Source organism: Macaca thibetana, chromosome 7 (genome assembly GCF_024542745.1).
Source record: "Macaca thibetana thibetana isolate TM-01 chromosome 7, ASM2454274v1, whole genome shotgun sequence".
Taxonomy (NCBI): Eukaryota; Metazoa; Chordata; class Mammalia; order Primates; family Cercopithecidae; genus Macaca; species Macaca thibetana.
The window spans coordinates 126,359,592-126,374,767 of NC_065584.1; the positions used below are offsets into that span (position 1 = coordinate 126,359,592).

The window sequence follows — 15,176 nt, forward strand, 5'->3', positions numbered from 1 at the left end:
TTAGTGCAGTGTTTCTTTACAAACGGGATCAGGAGACCCTCACTGGCAGGCTGACAACTTGGAAGCAGACTGTGGGAGCAATAGGCTGGAGTTTTCATTTTCCCTTTAAACTCAAGACCGGAAGGTTTGTGTTATGCGATACCATATGCTGTGTAGAAAACAGGGCCTCAGCTTCTTAGATGTTGTAGTTCTAGAGTTTAGGTACTTCCACCCTCCCTCCTATACATAAACACTCTGGGGAAGAGGTTCTTTGAAAATTGGGGTGGTGCAGGAAGGGCAACAGTGGCGGTGAGCAGGCCCCAGGGTCGGCCCTGCCGCCCTGCCGTGTGGGGTGGGGAGACCGCTGGTGGTGTGGACACATTCACAGAACTTTGTACTGGTCCTGGGAAGATACAAGTCCTCACTTGGTCACCATCCCTAATATTTTCTAGTGTGTTCTTTTCCAGTCAACTTTTCATGATGAATGACTTCATGTAAGAGGATATTAAGAAAAGTGGCCACATGATTTCCCTTTTTTTTTCTTTCTTTCCAAGAACATTACCAGGTGCCAGCAGGGAAAGGACCGCGCTGCCTGACGTCACTCCCACCTGAGGGCGCAGGGGCAGGGAGGTCACAGCGCCTGAGAGGTTTCCCTCCACGGAGAAATCGGAGACCTCAACCTGCTGCCCTCTAAAGAAGCTTTCTGTATCCAGACAAAACTTACATACGTACACGTTGTTTTAAAACGACATACTCATGTGACATACATGTATATAAATTCATGTTTATATATGACAATTGAGCAGAGTTAAATAACAAGATAATTCTGGATGGAAAAATCAGCTTGCCTGGGCATCTCTAAGCCTTTGGTCAAGTGAATTCCCTCTTCCCTTCCTCAGTTGACCCTTTGGTGACCTCCACTGTGGTTGCAGACTTCAGGTGGTCCTCACGCATTTACAGAACTGTCTGCTTAGATTACAGCACTTTGGGAGGCCGAGGCGGGTGGATCACGCGGTCAGGAGATGGAGACCATATTGACCAACATGGTAAAACCCCATCTCTACTAAAATACAAAAATTAGCCAGGCGCGGTGGCGCGTGCCTGTTTTTCCAGCGACTTGGGAGGCTGAGACAGGGGAATCGCTTGAACCTGGGAGGCGGAGATTGCAGTGAACCGAGATCGTGCCACTGCACTCCAGCCTGGTGACAGAGTGAGACTCCGTCTCAAAATAAAAATAAAAATAAAAATAATAAAATGATAAATGGTTCTTTTCTATGCATCTAACGAATTTAAGTGCTTGCTAAGACTAAAAACCACATTATGCATTTCCTTCTCTTAAAACTAAATTATGTGGAAAGTAAGCTAGGGAGTGTGAGGGTGGGCATCTGGATATAAATGCTTCTCCCAAGTCAAGATCTTCTCTTTCAATCTGTGCCTTTGACCCTGTCACCAAAGGCAGGTGACAGAAAAAAAAATTATGTGACTTTTGGAAGACTCGGTGGGACGGTTCTGATTTCACTCACTTCTGGTGCCCTGTACCATGTGGCTGTCGCTGTTTTGTGTCTCTTCCTGCATAAATAATGGTGGATGGCACCTACCTCCCCAAGCTGGTGCCCACAGAGGGGGAGGCACCTGACATAGTTGTCTGAGCAGCGGTCCAGAGAGGTTTACTCAGGGGATTTGGGGAGAGCACACTCTGGGGCCAAAGTACAGGTATGTGCCCGAATCCTGCCTCATGACAGGCATTCATGATACGAACCACACAGCCTTTAAAGAAAAGCTTTTATATGAAAGGTTCCATTCTGTTTCTGTATAAAGGGCTTTTATCCTGTAAGGAAAAAAAACAAAAAACCCTAAATATAATAAATGCCTGTTTTCTACAAAAACAATGTCTAACTCTGGGTGGACTGATCTCTTCTCAACAGCCCAGGGCAGGGCTGGTCCCTCATTCACCTGTGTCTACAGGGCCAAGGACACTGCACACACTAGGACAGGATTTGGCTGAATTTAAATCCTGCCACCCACCAAGGAGACTTGGGGACATTTACTGGTTGAGGGCCACACTAAACAATCACTGCAGAGAACCACCTCTTTTCCTTACTGTAGTTTAAGTATGATACGTGGGTTTTGCTATTACTTACTGGAAAAACTAGTAAGAAAAGCTCATCTTCAGGCTTCAATGTGATTTGACGTGCAAACGGGAAGTTTTGCCAGGGGTTAATAAAGATTGTGAGTTCCAAATTCCTAGCCGAATATGGCTTTGCTGGAAAGCCCCCTGGAGGGGAGGCTGGGAGGACTGACCAGGTGGTCATCGGGGCAGTGGGACGGACGCACGCTGGGGCCTGGCTGCCTGCTCTGCAGAATGGATGGGGGATCCACAGTGCATCCCCCTTCCAAGCCCAGGAGGCATCTGTCGCCTTCTCTTTGGTAGACAGTCTGGAGACAGCAGAAACCCTCTGCTCTGTTTTTTGCCGCTCTAAATATAGCAGAAAACAAAATAAAATAAATAAGATAATCTTTGCTGCCTCCTGGTGCCCTCTGAGGGCCAGACAGCTGCTCCCGAGTCGTTCATGAGAACGAACAGCCCAGGCAGCCTGAAGACCCAGCCACTCCGCGTAAGCCCCGGCTCCCTTCCTGGGGTTCCCGGGACGCACCAGGCCCATCCCCATGCGTGCTCCAGGCAGATTCTGAGGACTCTTTGGACAATTTCTCTTTCTTCTCAACCATTCAATCTCCTAATCCACCCTCCTACCCCCAATATTTTCATAGAAACAAAGGGAATTTTGGAGGTGAAAGAAGTCATCTAGTTTCCAGTGTCCACCCTCCCCATTCTACAGATGGGGAAACTGAGGCATAGAGAGGGCAGTGCCTTGCCCAAGGTCCTTTGGTGAGTCAGTGGCGGAGCAGGCCTGAGGCCCGGGTCCTCCAGTTCCCGCCCCGTTCTGCGGCCCGCCCCTCAGTCGGCCTTGGGCAGGGACTTCCTGTGCGAGGGTGGCACGAGGTGGGGGGGCAGGCTGCTGGGCAGCTCGTAGCCATCGAGCTTGATCTTGATGAGGTGCTTGGCCAGCGCGAACTCCTCCTCGTCCAGCATGCCATCGCAGTCGCAGTCGGCCAGCTTCCAGATCTTGCCCAGGACGCTGTTGGGCAGCTTGGAGGTCACCATCTCCTTCTTGGCGTTGACACCCGATATCTTGCCATTGATGGGCGACAGAGTGTAGAAGAGCTCGTCGTAGACGGGCTTGTCTTTGGCCACGACCCACTCCTCCTCGTCGGCGCCCTCCTTGGCGCCCTCCCCATAGCCCTGGTTGAAGGGGCCCTCGGTGGTGCCGTCGAAGGCGCCGCCCTGCACCAGCTGCGTGGGCGTGCTCATCTCCTCCTGGCTGATGAGGTTCATGAGGGGCGAGATCTTGTTGCTCAGCATGTTGTCCACTGCCTCGATCAGCTTGGGCTTCAGCGAGTGGAATTTGGTGAAGTCGTAGTTCTCAAGCTGTTCCTGCAGAAGGACAAACCACAGGATGGGTTACATGCGGTCTCTTCAGGGGGAAACAGCTGGGGGCCGTTGGAGGGAGACTAATTCTGCCCCGGGCAGACGCCCACCACGCACTACTCAGGAGTGCATTCTTTGGGAGCTTCCCATATCCAAATGTACCAGATATAGGAGCGGTTTTTTTGGAACAAGAAACAGGTGTTTTCCTACGGCAGCCAATCTCCGCTGGTGGCCGCACGAGTGACAGCAACCTCTGAGGACTCTGAGAAACCTTTTTTCACCTGCCTTTTTAAAATGCTCTAGAGCTAGTATTCTGTTTCTCAAGGGAGTTCACCACACACTTCAGCCGATATTCACAGCAATCCTGGGAGGAAGGAGGGGCAGGCATTTAGAACCCCATTTTCCAGGGAGCTGTGAGGGGCTGTCTGGCAGAGGCAAGGCAGAGTCCCTGTCTCCTGGCTCTTCGCTAATGCTCTCCGAGTGGGAACACAGAGCTGTGACAGAAGGACTGTATTTATGTAAAACAATTAATTAAATACCTTGTTTTCAGAGCACCTAAAAAATGTAGTTTAGGGCGCCTTCTCAGTGGCTCTAACCTCTCATGAATGAGCTGAGGGGTCTACTCAACAGGAACCCTGTAGGACCAGCCCCACCAAGCACGGCCTGACCAGGAGCACCCACGCTACCCCAGGAAGGTATCGAGGCAGGGCCATGGAGACCTTGCACATAAAAAATAATCATCATGGATCCACTGTCATCTCAAAAATATGGACAAGTAAGCAAAAGCTGGAACTTGTAAGAGCAGGGAGTAGGGCTGGGGAGCCCGAGGGAATACACGTAGCCAGTAGGCCTGAGTATCACTGGCCAGGTCAGGACAGGTCTTAGCTCCACCTGTTGAGCGAGGCAGCCTGTCAGCCCACAGAGCAGCAGAAGCACAGGCTCTAGAGGGGGCCTGGTAAACCTGACTGCCCACCCAGGCTGGGGCAGACTACAGGATGCCACAGAGGCTCTGTGGACAGCACTGAAGAAAATGACCTTCCTACCTTGGTTCTCCTTGGTTACTCCATCCATCCGTCCATCCATCCACCTGTCCAATCAACCCTCTATCTAACCATCCATCCATTCAATCAACCCTCCATCCATCCATTCAGCCAACAATTCATCCATCCACCCACTTGCCCAACTTTTATTTGTCATTTACTCTGCACCAGCCCCTGTTCTGGGGCTTGGGGATATAGAATAAATATGAAAAGCCATAGTTCCTGCTTTAAATGAGCTTATGTTGTAATGGAGGACAGACACTCCAATTGTTTAAAAAAGGACCTGACATAACACAGTGAAAAGGATAACATGAAATTAATAAGTCATTAGAAAGAAAAAAGCCAAGTCATTAAAAGGGAGAGCGGCCAGGCTCGGTGGTTCACGCCTGTAATCCCAGCACTTTGGGAGGCCAGGGTGTGAGGACTGCTTGTGCCCAGGAGTTCAAGACCGGCCTGGGCATGAGACCTATATATATATGTGAGGGAGAGGAAGGGAATAATCACATCAGATGGCTGAGGTTAAGGAAAACTACTGCCTGGATATGGAGAAGAGCTCAGTTGCCCAGGGGGACCCCTGGGGACCCTCACTGTCTAAGGAGAGAAAACACTTGTTTATTGCAAGAGACAAACTTTCCGTGGCCCTGAACTGTGAGAGTTACCTAGAGCTTTACACGAGGAGCTTCAAAGATCTGATGAAAAATGTCTTCAACAGTAGTTTTATCAAACAAATGCAGAAATGTTCCAGGTATGGTAGGTTTTATGTGTGAAGTATTTCTGTATGTACAGTTCTAGAGGGGGCCAAAAGACAGGCCATGCAGGTGTGCAGTTTTCTGGAGACGAGGCAGGGAGATTTGCAAGGAAAAGTCAGACCTTGCTGTTTTGGACAGAAGCAATGTGACACGCCGCTAGGGGAAAAAAACAAAAACCAAAAAACAAAAAAAAAACCTTGGTGTTATCATAAATATGCTTTCTGACTGAGAAACTGAGAAAAAACTGGTAAGCAAAACTAAAAATTTAAAATAATTTATAATCTCATCATCTGGCAAAAATCTCTGCTAGCATATCTGGGCATGCATTTCTAGCCATTAACACATACACACAGACACACACATGCATGCACATACACACACACACACACACACACTGAAACAATACCATACTGTTAACAATATGTCATATATTTCTGTGGTATTAATTTTTACATAACCTTTCTCTTAACAGCTACAGAATATTGAACTTAGACTGCAGAGCTGGGCCATTCTTCATTTACCTTGTCCCCTGTAGCTGGACACACAGGTTGTTTCCAATAGAGAATCAACATCATGGTCTCTAGGGTGGCAGGGCAGGAATTCTGGGCTGACATTTGGAAGGGGATTCCCGGGTGGTAGACGGTGGGCGGACAGAGCTGAGAAATATCAGCTAAACGGGCTGACATTTCTCTAGGGAAGGGACTCTGACATTCTTCTCAGGTAGCAACGTCAGCAGCCATTGAATCGTGCAAACCCAGCGTGTGGCCCCTGCTCAGCTCCGAGCAGCGGGTACTGCAGGCCGGGTCTCTCAAACGCAGTCACTAGCATTCACTCCTGACATCAGCACCAAACACCGCGGCCTACACTGCGGGCTCCTACCACCAACGTCTCAGTCAGCCGAGGAGATGGAAAAGAGAAAGCTAAGCAGGTGGAAGAGCAGGCATCCCCCACAAAAATCCCGGCGCTGCTGGCTCAACAAGTTTGGATTCCCCGGGTGCGTGAACACCTACCCTATTTCCTTAAGAATGAGCCTGTGCTCGGAGCGCACACAGAGCCCCTGTGTCTGGTCCAGCAGACAAAGGAGGGTGATGCCTGCCCAGACTTCCCACCAGCCTGCAGGGGCCGTGGATTCCGACTGCAGAGCTCTGGAAAACTGGCGGGGGAGCGGCCGCATATTTGCGGGGTGGACAGGAGGCAGCAGTTATTCCCGTCCTGGGAGGCAGGCAGGAAATAAACTCTCCATTCTCATCCCTGTGGTCCCCCCCAGGCTTGACCGGGGACTGCGGGGGCACCAGTTAAACCATCATCATGTCACTCCTGACATCAGCACCAAACCATCATCATCCCTGCCCTCTGCCAGGGTGAGTCCAAAATAGTTCTTACTGGGATGAATACACACTGGGGAACTTAAAGGTATTTGCCCATCGACAGTTGTATCCACTGAGCTAGGACCCTGGAATTGCTCCCTCTCAAGAGGCAAAGGTCCGTTCCCAGCCCCCGTCTCCGGTAGGGCTGTCCCTTGCTCATTAATTGCCAACATTCACCAGAAGAGTTTGCAAATCCACCGGAGGGTCTGAGCAGACGGGGCTGACTCTGCTGCCCTCTGCTGTTGAAATGCTGCCAACTCATGAGCTGAGGGGTCCAAATTCTCCTTCCAGTGGGAAGATCAGAGTCAGCAGTCACGGTGGCCCTTCTGGCGCTCATCTCGTCCTGCAATATTGACACTGTGCTGTCAGTCATGGTCCCTCCCCAGAGTGTGCCAGGCACGCACCGGCAGCCACACAGGTGGGTTGCAGGGCCTGTCCCAGCACAGGGAAGAGCCTTCAAAATACATGCTCCTCTCACTGCTACAGCTAAGAGTCACTCTGACTAGCTGGCTCCATGAGAGAACAGGGAGAACAGCAACCTATACTGGCATCAGCAAACTCTCCGTGTGACCCTGATCTGTGCAAAGATCACAATATGGTCACGTCTAAGCGTATGCCCACTCTCTGTCAAGGCCTATGTTGTAGAGGATGTTAGACTTTAACAGTCTCAGGGATGGGAGAGGCCCTAATCCACATATGTGCCCCTCAAAGCTTCCGGTGACAGCAAGGTAGCTTGCAGTATCAGGTGTCACTGAGCATTCCTGACAGGCTCCATGCTGCCTTATTCCTGGGGATTCTCTGAAGGAATCGGGTGGTGTGACTGGACCTCAGCTTACTTCCCAAGAAGGCCTCTTCCTGCAGCTTCCAGGCCTTGGCACTGGGAACCCCTGGTCTATAAGCCCTGTGGGAATCGAGGCTGGGTCAGGGCCTGAGAGCCTGCTGTGATATGGCCTTACACTAACTTACCAATTCATTCGGCATGTGTTAACTGAGCACTCACTACGTCCTAGATGCTGGGGATATGGCAGTGAACAGGGCATGGGTCACTGATCTCATGGAGCCGCAGACTTATCTGGGAGAGAGATACTAAATATCAGATATCAGATAATCCAATTACATGGAAGCACAACGGTGCTCATATTGTAAGAAGAAACATGTGTCCTGACAATGGGGTTGTTGTCAATTATTTTTACCTCCATTTGTTCATTTTTTCTGTTTTTTGAGACAGGTCTCCTCTGTCGCCCAGGCTAGAGTGCAGTGGCACAATCATGGCTCACTGCAGCCTTGACCTCCTGGGCTTAAGCCATCCTCCCACCTCAGCCTCCCAAGTGGCTGGGATCACAGGCATGAGCCAACCACATCTGGCTAATTTTAAAATATTTTAATGGATACAGGGTCCTACTACGTTGCCCAGGTTGTTCTCCAACCCCTGGACTCAAGTGATCCTCCCATTTCGGCCTCCCAAAGTGCTGGGATTACAGGCATAAGCCACCATGTCCAGCCCCATTTGTTCATTTTTTTTTTTTTCTGATTTATTCCAGGGGCCTAGAACAGTGATAGCAGCAGGAGGCAGACAAATGCTGAGGCAGACAGGGGCGGGTCTCCAGTGAAACTCTATCTTCAAGCCAAAGGCATTTTAAAGCCTGCAGGCCAAGCTACAAGTCAAATCCACAGACCAGACTGAGAACGTGTCTTCCCATTTGGCTGCTTTTCTTTGATTGATCCCTACCCTTCACCTATTTTACATATACCTACCCTTCCCTAATTGTTTTTACACTGTCATGCCCACCTTTCACTGGTGCCTTTGTTTTAATCTTTTTTGTATACTCACAAATCAATCAGCATGCACTCCTCTAACCTGTGCCTATAAAAACCCCAGACTCAGCCACACTGGGGAGATGACCTGACTTCGGGAGAGATGACCCAATCTTCCCATCCCCTCTTCACTGAGAGCTGTTTCGTTGCTCAATAAAATCCTCCACCCTCATCACCCTTCAATTGTCAGCACGACCTCATTCTTCTCGGATGTGGGACAAGAGCTTGGGACCCACCAAATGCAGATACCCAGAAAGGCTGTAACACTGGCGCTCCGCCCTCACTGGTGGAGGGTAGCCATGCCACTCAACAGAAGTAGTGGTGGGGCCCAGCTGGTCCAGAGCCATGGGCCAGAGCAGGGTAAGAGGGTGACTGAGCTGCTAACATTATGCAGAACTAAAAGAGCTAATTAGCATACTGTAACACCCCTTCTGGGGCTTTGGGGTTGCAGGCATCCCTGCCTGGGCACTGCCACATTCCCCTTGGGGTGACAGACCTGGTCTGGCTGCAGACCCTGCACAGAGCCTGCTCCCATGTCAGCACTTGGAGTGGCCGGCTGGATCCTGCACTTGCTTGCTCACCCACCTTCAGTGGTGCTAAGGTACTGGGCATAGACCTGACTCCAGGTGATTCTCAGCAAAGGCTCAGCCCTCCTTGTATCCTCCATCTCAGTGGGCCACGGCTGCTCCTGAGATCATGCTTTCCTTGTTGCCTTCCCCCAGCTCAGAGGACCCTGGGTGTCTTCTGATCTGGCCATCCCAGGCTAGCTTTGTCATGAGTAGCTCTGGTTCCAGAGTCTGCTCTCTACGTTATCGGGCTCACAGGGGACCAGCAGGAGAGGCCTGGCAAGGGAGGAATCTGCAGAGCCCCAGGGCTCAAGAGCAGCGTCTCCCCGCGGCGAGGCACTGTAGCAACTTCAGGAAGCAAGGGTGACAGAGTTTCTCTTTCGCCTGGCCTGCTCCACTGTTTGTGTTATTGGGTAGTGGCTGCAGGCATCTGAGTTTGTGGCTCCTGCTTTACAGAGAGGACTGTGGCCCCCAGGGCAGAGGGGTCCCTGCACCAGATAAGAAGACAGCCAGCCTGGCTCTGTGAGGACTGTCAGCCCAGACGCCAGATGGGTGGCCTCGCTTGTGAGGGCACACTCATCTAATAGCAGTACGGACAGGTAGATATGCTGGTCGGGCCGGGGCGGCTGAATGCAGCACCCGTTGTTGCCTGGCTAGAGCCGCCCGGCCACAACTCAAGAGAGGCCTTGACAGCGGGCCAACGGCTGCCCAGCGCCAGCCTTTAAGCATGGTCCTCCCTGTGCCCACACAGTCCAGCAGCGTCCGCAGAGCCCCACAGCCCCTGCTGGAGCCCTTGAGCCTGCAGCAGCAAGGCCGCCTGAGCACATAATCCCACAGCGTGGGGCAGGTCTGGGCAGGGCTGGAGGAGGCCGCCCAAGGTGACCCTCAAGGCCACTCCCAGCTCTGATTCCCTCAAGGTTCTGGGATTCCAAAAAGCAGTGTCACCGCAACACCAACCAGCCTCCTGGGACACAGTCTGAGAGGGCTGCTCACCTGACTTTCTCATGGGAGCTTCGTTTGCCTTTGGCCATGTGTCTCCTTTGTTTACTCATTTTGGAAGACAGACAATTTCTGCTTTATTCATAGCCTATTATCATGGATCACCATTAGGAAGGCGCATTCTCCTTGATCCTAAACCATGAGACCCTCATGTGTCTCCAGCAAACAGTCAGACAATGTGGCACTGCATCTCCACCTTCTGCCCATGACATTGTGAGGGGCTCCCAGTACCTGCATAGCCTTGACCTCGGGGAAGTCCCCTGCAGAAATCTGGTATTCTCGCTGTAGCTGAATGTAGATTTCCGGTAGCCTGCTGATAAGCTCTCTCTTCTTGTTTTCCTTTCCAAATACACTTGGCATCTCCTTCTTCAGGTAGCTGATGATGTAGGCATGCACCTGGAGGGGTACAGATCAGGCAGGGAAGTGTCATTTAGAATTGCACCAGAGAAGGAACAAACAAGATCGCATCTTAACTCCATCATAACACATAGCAGGTACCCACACAGACCAGGTCCCAAGCACAGGAGGAGGGGAGGGTACAGGGGGAGTGCAGCTGTCCAAGGGTGGCTGGAATGCGGCCAGACTTGGGGAAATTCTACGGTTACTGTTCCGTTGTGCCTCTGAGTGGCAATTCTGATGCCTGTAGGGAGTGAGTGGTATGGGTGGGGCCTGGGTGGGAGAGCTCTTAGTTCTGGCAATTAACCAGAATACTCAAGAGAAAGTTTCACCAGGCTGGTGCCTGGGAGCACCAGGAAATGAAACTGGAGGCTGGTGTCAATGGCTGATCAACATGGAAATCTGTACCCAGTGAACAATTTGATGAGAACTCCCATAACCCCCGTTGTGGGAGGTTTAGACTCTGAGATCTCTGCAGGCGGAACGAAAGTCATTCTGCACAAGACCAGCTGCCTGGGATCAAGCTGGATGGCAGAAGATCCCTCTGGGAGAGGAGCCCAGAAACCTTGATCACTGGGGCCTGGGGTCTGTCATTGGAGGGGAGAGAATCTGGCCTTAACATTTCCACTCTTCTACTGATTTCCAGCTTCAGGATATTGAGAAAAGTTCACTACAAAAGTTCTCTTTGTATATCTGTTTTTTTTGGATGGAATCTCGCTCTGTTGCCCAGGCTGGAGTGGAACGGCACGATCTTGGTTCACTGCAACCTTCACCTCCTGGCTCAAGCGATTTTCCTGCTTCAGCCTCCCAAGTAGCTGGGATTATAGGTGTGAGCCATCACGCCCGGCTAATTTTTGTATTTTTAGTAGAGATGGGGTTTCATCATGTTGGGTAGGCTGGTCTTGAACTCCTGACCCCAGGTGATCCACCCACCTTGGCCTCCCAAAGTGCTGGGATTACAGGCACGAGCCACTGTGCCCGGCCTCTTTGTACATCTTGAATTCCAGAGTAATTGAAGAAAACAGGCTTCTACTGTAATCTTGTGGAAGTTGAAATTAAATAAAGGGGGTAAGCAGATACGTTCTGTAGCTCAGCTGAGGGCCCGTGTGTGGACACATGCTGGACACAGCCAAAAACCTTTTGCGAGGATTCGGACGCTAACCTAAGTACCTAATGCAAGGTCTGACATGCTGAGGTCAGATAATGCCAACTTCCCGTCTGCACAAGGGTCGTTTAACAGAAGCAGACACTGTGCAGCCTGGCTACCGCTGAGAGGATGGACTTGGAGAGAGAACGCTAAACCTTTCTGTCACCAGCAAACTTGTTTATGTACTTATTTTTCAAATGAAGACAACTGAAATGATTTACAAGATTCTTAGAGATAACTAGAGAAACCCAAAGTTTGGGATCCGTTATTTAGAACCCTGGGCTTTAACCGCGCTCCTGAGGCTGTGATGAGCAAGTGGTAAGCTACCAATTCCTTTGCCTCCGGCAGTGAATGCCTGGCTTGGTGTGGGTGGGCTGGGGAGGGCCAGGGCTGGGGGAGCACCCTCAAACTGGAGGGGCTGCCATGTTCCATCAGGGAGAACCAGCTGCTCACCAACTGTCCTCGCATCATTTCCTTGGTGCAAGGAACTCTGGACTGGGCCTATGTATATATTCTTTGTGTATACCTATGTGTACTCTCTCTTCTGTGCTCAGGCTCACCCCACCCTGGAGCCACCCCAAGGGAAGCAGGAGGCCCCCACAGCTGCTCAGTCTCCCAAACACAAGGGCTTCTTATTGAGACACCCCCCTTCTCTGCCCTGGGGCCCCGCCCTGGAGCAGCTGCCTAGGCCCCTACAGGGCTTCCCAAGACCCCTCACCACCTACTAGTAAGGTACCTCTGAGCTGCCCGTTCCCCCGGCTCAGGGAGGGCTTAGTTCCCACTCATCTGTCTGACTGCTCGCCCAGTCCCTGCCCCCCGCCCCCAAAGTTGGGCACACTGTTCCTGAACACTCCCTGGTGCCCAGGGCCCGCTTTACCTGCACTGAACTCAGCTGATGTGCACCTGCCGCACCCTCCACCCACTGAGTGGCACCTGCTCCGTCTCAGGCCTCATGGTGTTTGCTGGCTGATGACCGAGGCTGCCCCAACACTAGCCCTCCAGCGCCCTGACAAACCTGGGGATGATCTCGTGCCAGGTCTCAACTCCCTCCTCCTTCCACCAGCCTGGTGCCACCTGAGTCATGACCCTTAGGTGACCTGCTCACACTGCGGCTGCTCTCGGCCCCAGCCTCCACTTCTGGGAAGTTCCATTAGCCTGTTTTGTGGAAGTCTCCTGTTACGCTGCCTCTGCACATCCACCTGCCTCCTGCCCTTCCTGGTGCGTCCTAGGTAATAACCCAGGGCCAGCTTCTGTGCACGGACCTGCTTTCAGAAGTTCATCAAGTTGGCTGGGTGCAGTGGCTCACGCTGGTAATCCCAGCACTTTGGGAGGCTGAGGCAGGTGGGTCACTTGAGGTCAGGAGTTCGAGACCAGCCTGACCAACATGGTGAAACCCCGCTTCTACTAAAAATACAAAAATTAGCTGGGTGTGGTGGTGTGCTTCTGTAGTCTCAGCTACTCGGGAGGCTGAGGCAGGAGAATTGCTTGAACCCGGGAGGCGGAGGTCACAGTGAGCTGAGATTGCCCCACTGTATTCCAGCCTGGGCAACAGAGCAAGATTCCATCTCAAAATAAATAAATAAATAAATAAATAAATAAATTCATCAAGTCACAAGGTAAATTATAATTCTTGGCATCATGGAGTACTGAATCTGGAAGTGACCCCCGATATCTAATTTAATTCCTGGTCCCAGGACATCCATGTGACTCACTCAAGGTCACACAGCTAGTTGGCAGATGCGGAGCTGGCACTAGCATCCAAGTGCCTCATTCCTGTCCTGAAAGAACTAATGACTCCCTGTGGGTATGCGTTCATAATCTTACTGAAGTTGTTCAAAATCTGGAATTGAAAATGAACTGTGTCCCACAGAATGAGTTTGGAAAACTTTGATCTGAGGTTTGACTTCTGATCGTGTCTAATTCACTGAGAGGCTTTGGAATGGTCCTTTATTCTCCCTTTCCCCACACATCAAACACGGACACAGTGATGGCACACACACGTCAGGACACCACGTGGGAATGCGGGTGAAGACTGCGAGCTGCTGGCGGGATGGAACCCTGTCATTTTCTAAAGTCGTCTGGTAAACAGACGGGACAGCCTGAATGGCTAAAATTCACAGTCAGCCTCCAGAGCTCACTCCTGCACTTATGTGTCAAAGGTGTCTCCAAATACATGCCAGACTGAGGACCAGACCTGGCGGTTGTCCCTGGGGAAGGAGGTGGAAACACACGGGTCTTTTGACCTTTATACCGAGATAAAACTAATTGGGAAGAGGAGGAGTAGGAAAGAGAAGAGGGGGACTAGACCTAGCGCTGGAAGATGAGGCTCAGGCCCCGTGACCACTGCCTACCCACTGAGCAACTTGGGGCCAGGCGTGGGATCTCCGCCTCAGCGTGCTCATCCACAAATTAGACATGACAGCAACATTCAGCTCACAGAGTTATTATGAGAATAGCAGAGGCCATGCATTTGAATGCACTCTGCTCACTAGAAAGAAGAGTAAATGCAACTTGTTATCAACTAATGGCCAAAGACCAACAGCTGGAGGTGCAGAATGCGCGAGAGGGCTCCTGGCTGGTTACTCCTTACCAAATAATTAATAAACTCTCTCTATTTAAATAGTAATAAAATGAATTTGGGTTCCAAGTGTTTAATTTACATTGACCCCTGGGGGCTTCTGAACATTTGTATCTTGTTCAAGTCATCCTTTGCCCTGTGTAAAGTTGCAGAAGCCCCAAGGCATCTAACGGGGATGACTGGGGGAAATCAAAAGGATCAAAATGACAAATGAGTTTTTCTCTAGGCTAATAACTCAATAAGCAGAAAGGAATGTCCTCCCCTTTAAATGTATACGAATGCATATGTAGTTCACACTTTCACTCTGACACAGGTCTCATTAATTGCGTCCAATGATGTGTGTGTGTGTGTGTCTCCAAGACTGAGACACACATACTAAAGAGTGATACTGGCCACATCTACTCTGGGCTTGGAGGGTAAGTTCAGCGAGTGCTGGATGCTGGCAGTGACCAGTGCTGGAATGAAAAGCTTCATGGAATGTGAGGATCAGGCAGTAGGTGGGGGAAGGTGGGCTGGGAAGGCATGGTGACGCCTGTGCCACGCTCATCCGCAAACTTAACGCGACCTGCTGGAGATCTGCGGCTTTGGAAGCCCAGCTCTGGAAACCTGCGTAGAGTATTTAAAGCCAGGGTATCAGCACGTTTATAAAGTGGGTTTATGATAATATAAAAAATTCAGTTAATAAGCCCGAGACCCAAAAGATGAACCCATGGGGTAACAAGAGTGTGAGACTGTGAGAGGCAGAGAAAGGCGGCTGACGTGTTCCCACTTGAGCAAGGGTTTGTTATGCTGTTCAGATCAAAACTGGCTCCAATGGCATGAGTAATTCTGTGCAGCCTCAAAGGGGACTGGAGGGGGCCACACAGTCATCTGAGGTCAACCTTCAAAGAGACAGGCTTCCATTTATGGGCTCAAGCACTGACACACACACGTCCACAGGAGCTCAGGGCTGCTGACCGAGTTATTTTTAGAGCCCTGCCGAGGACTAGGCAATACCACGATCTTCATGATCCATCATATCATGATTCTCACACACTTTAGCCTGAATCCATT

General features: G+C 50.9%; 1 protein-coding gene across 1 annotated transcript in view; it reads right to left on the reverse strand.

Annotated features, from left to right (window-relative positions):
* Positions 1-749: 749 nt before the first annotated feature.
* Positions 750-15,176, reverse strand: part of EHD4 (EH domain containing 4) — a 74,229-nt gene continuing 59,802 nt past the window's right edge. Inside the window, exons 5-6 of the mRNA XM_050799504.1 lie at positions 10,234-10,398; positions 750-3,472 (exon numbers count right to left, since the gene is read on the reverse strand). Of these exons, the coding sequence (XP_050655461.1) occupies positions 2,936-3,472; positions 10,234-10,398 (702 nt within the window). The 3' untranslated portion in view covers positions 750-2,935. The remainder of the gene's footprint in view (positions 3,473-10,233; positions 10,399-15,176) is intronic.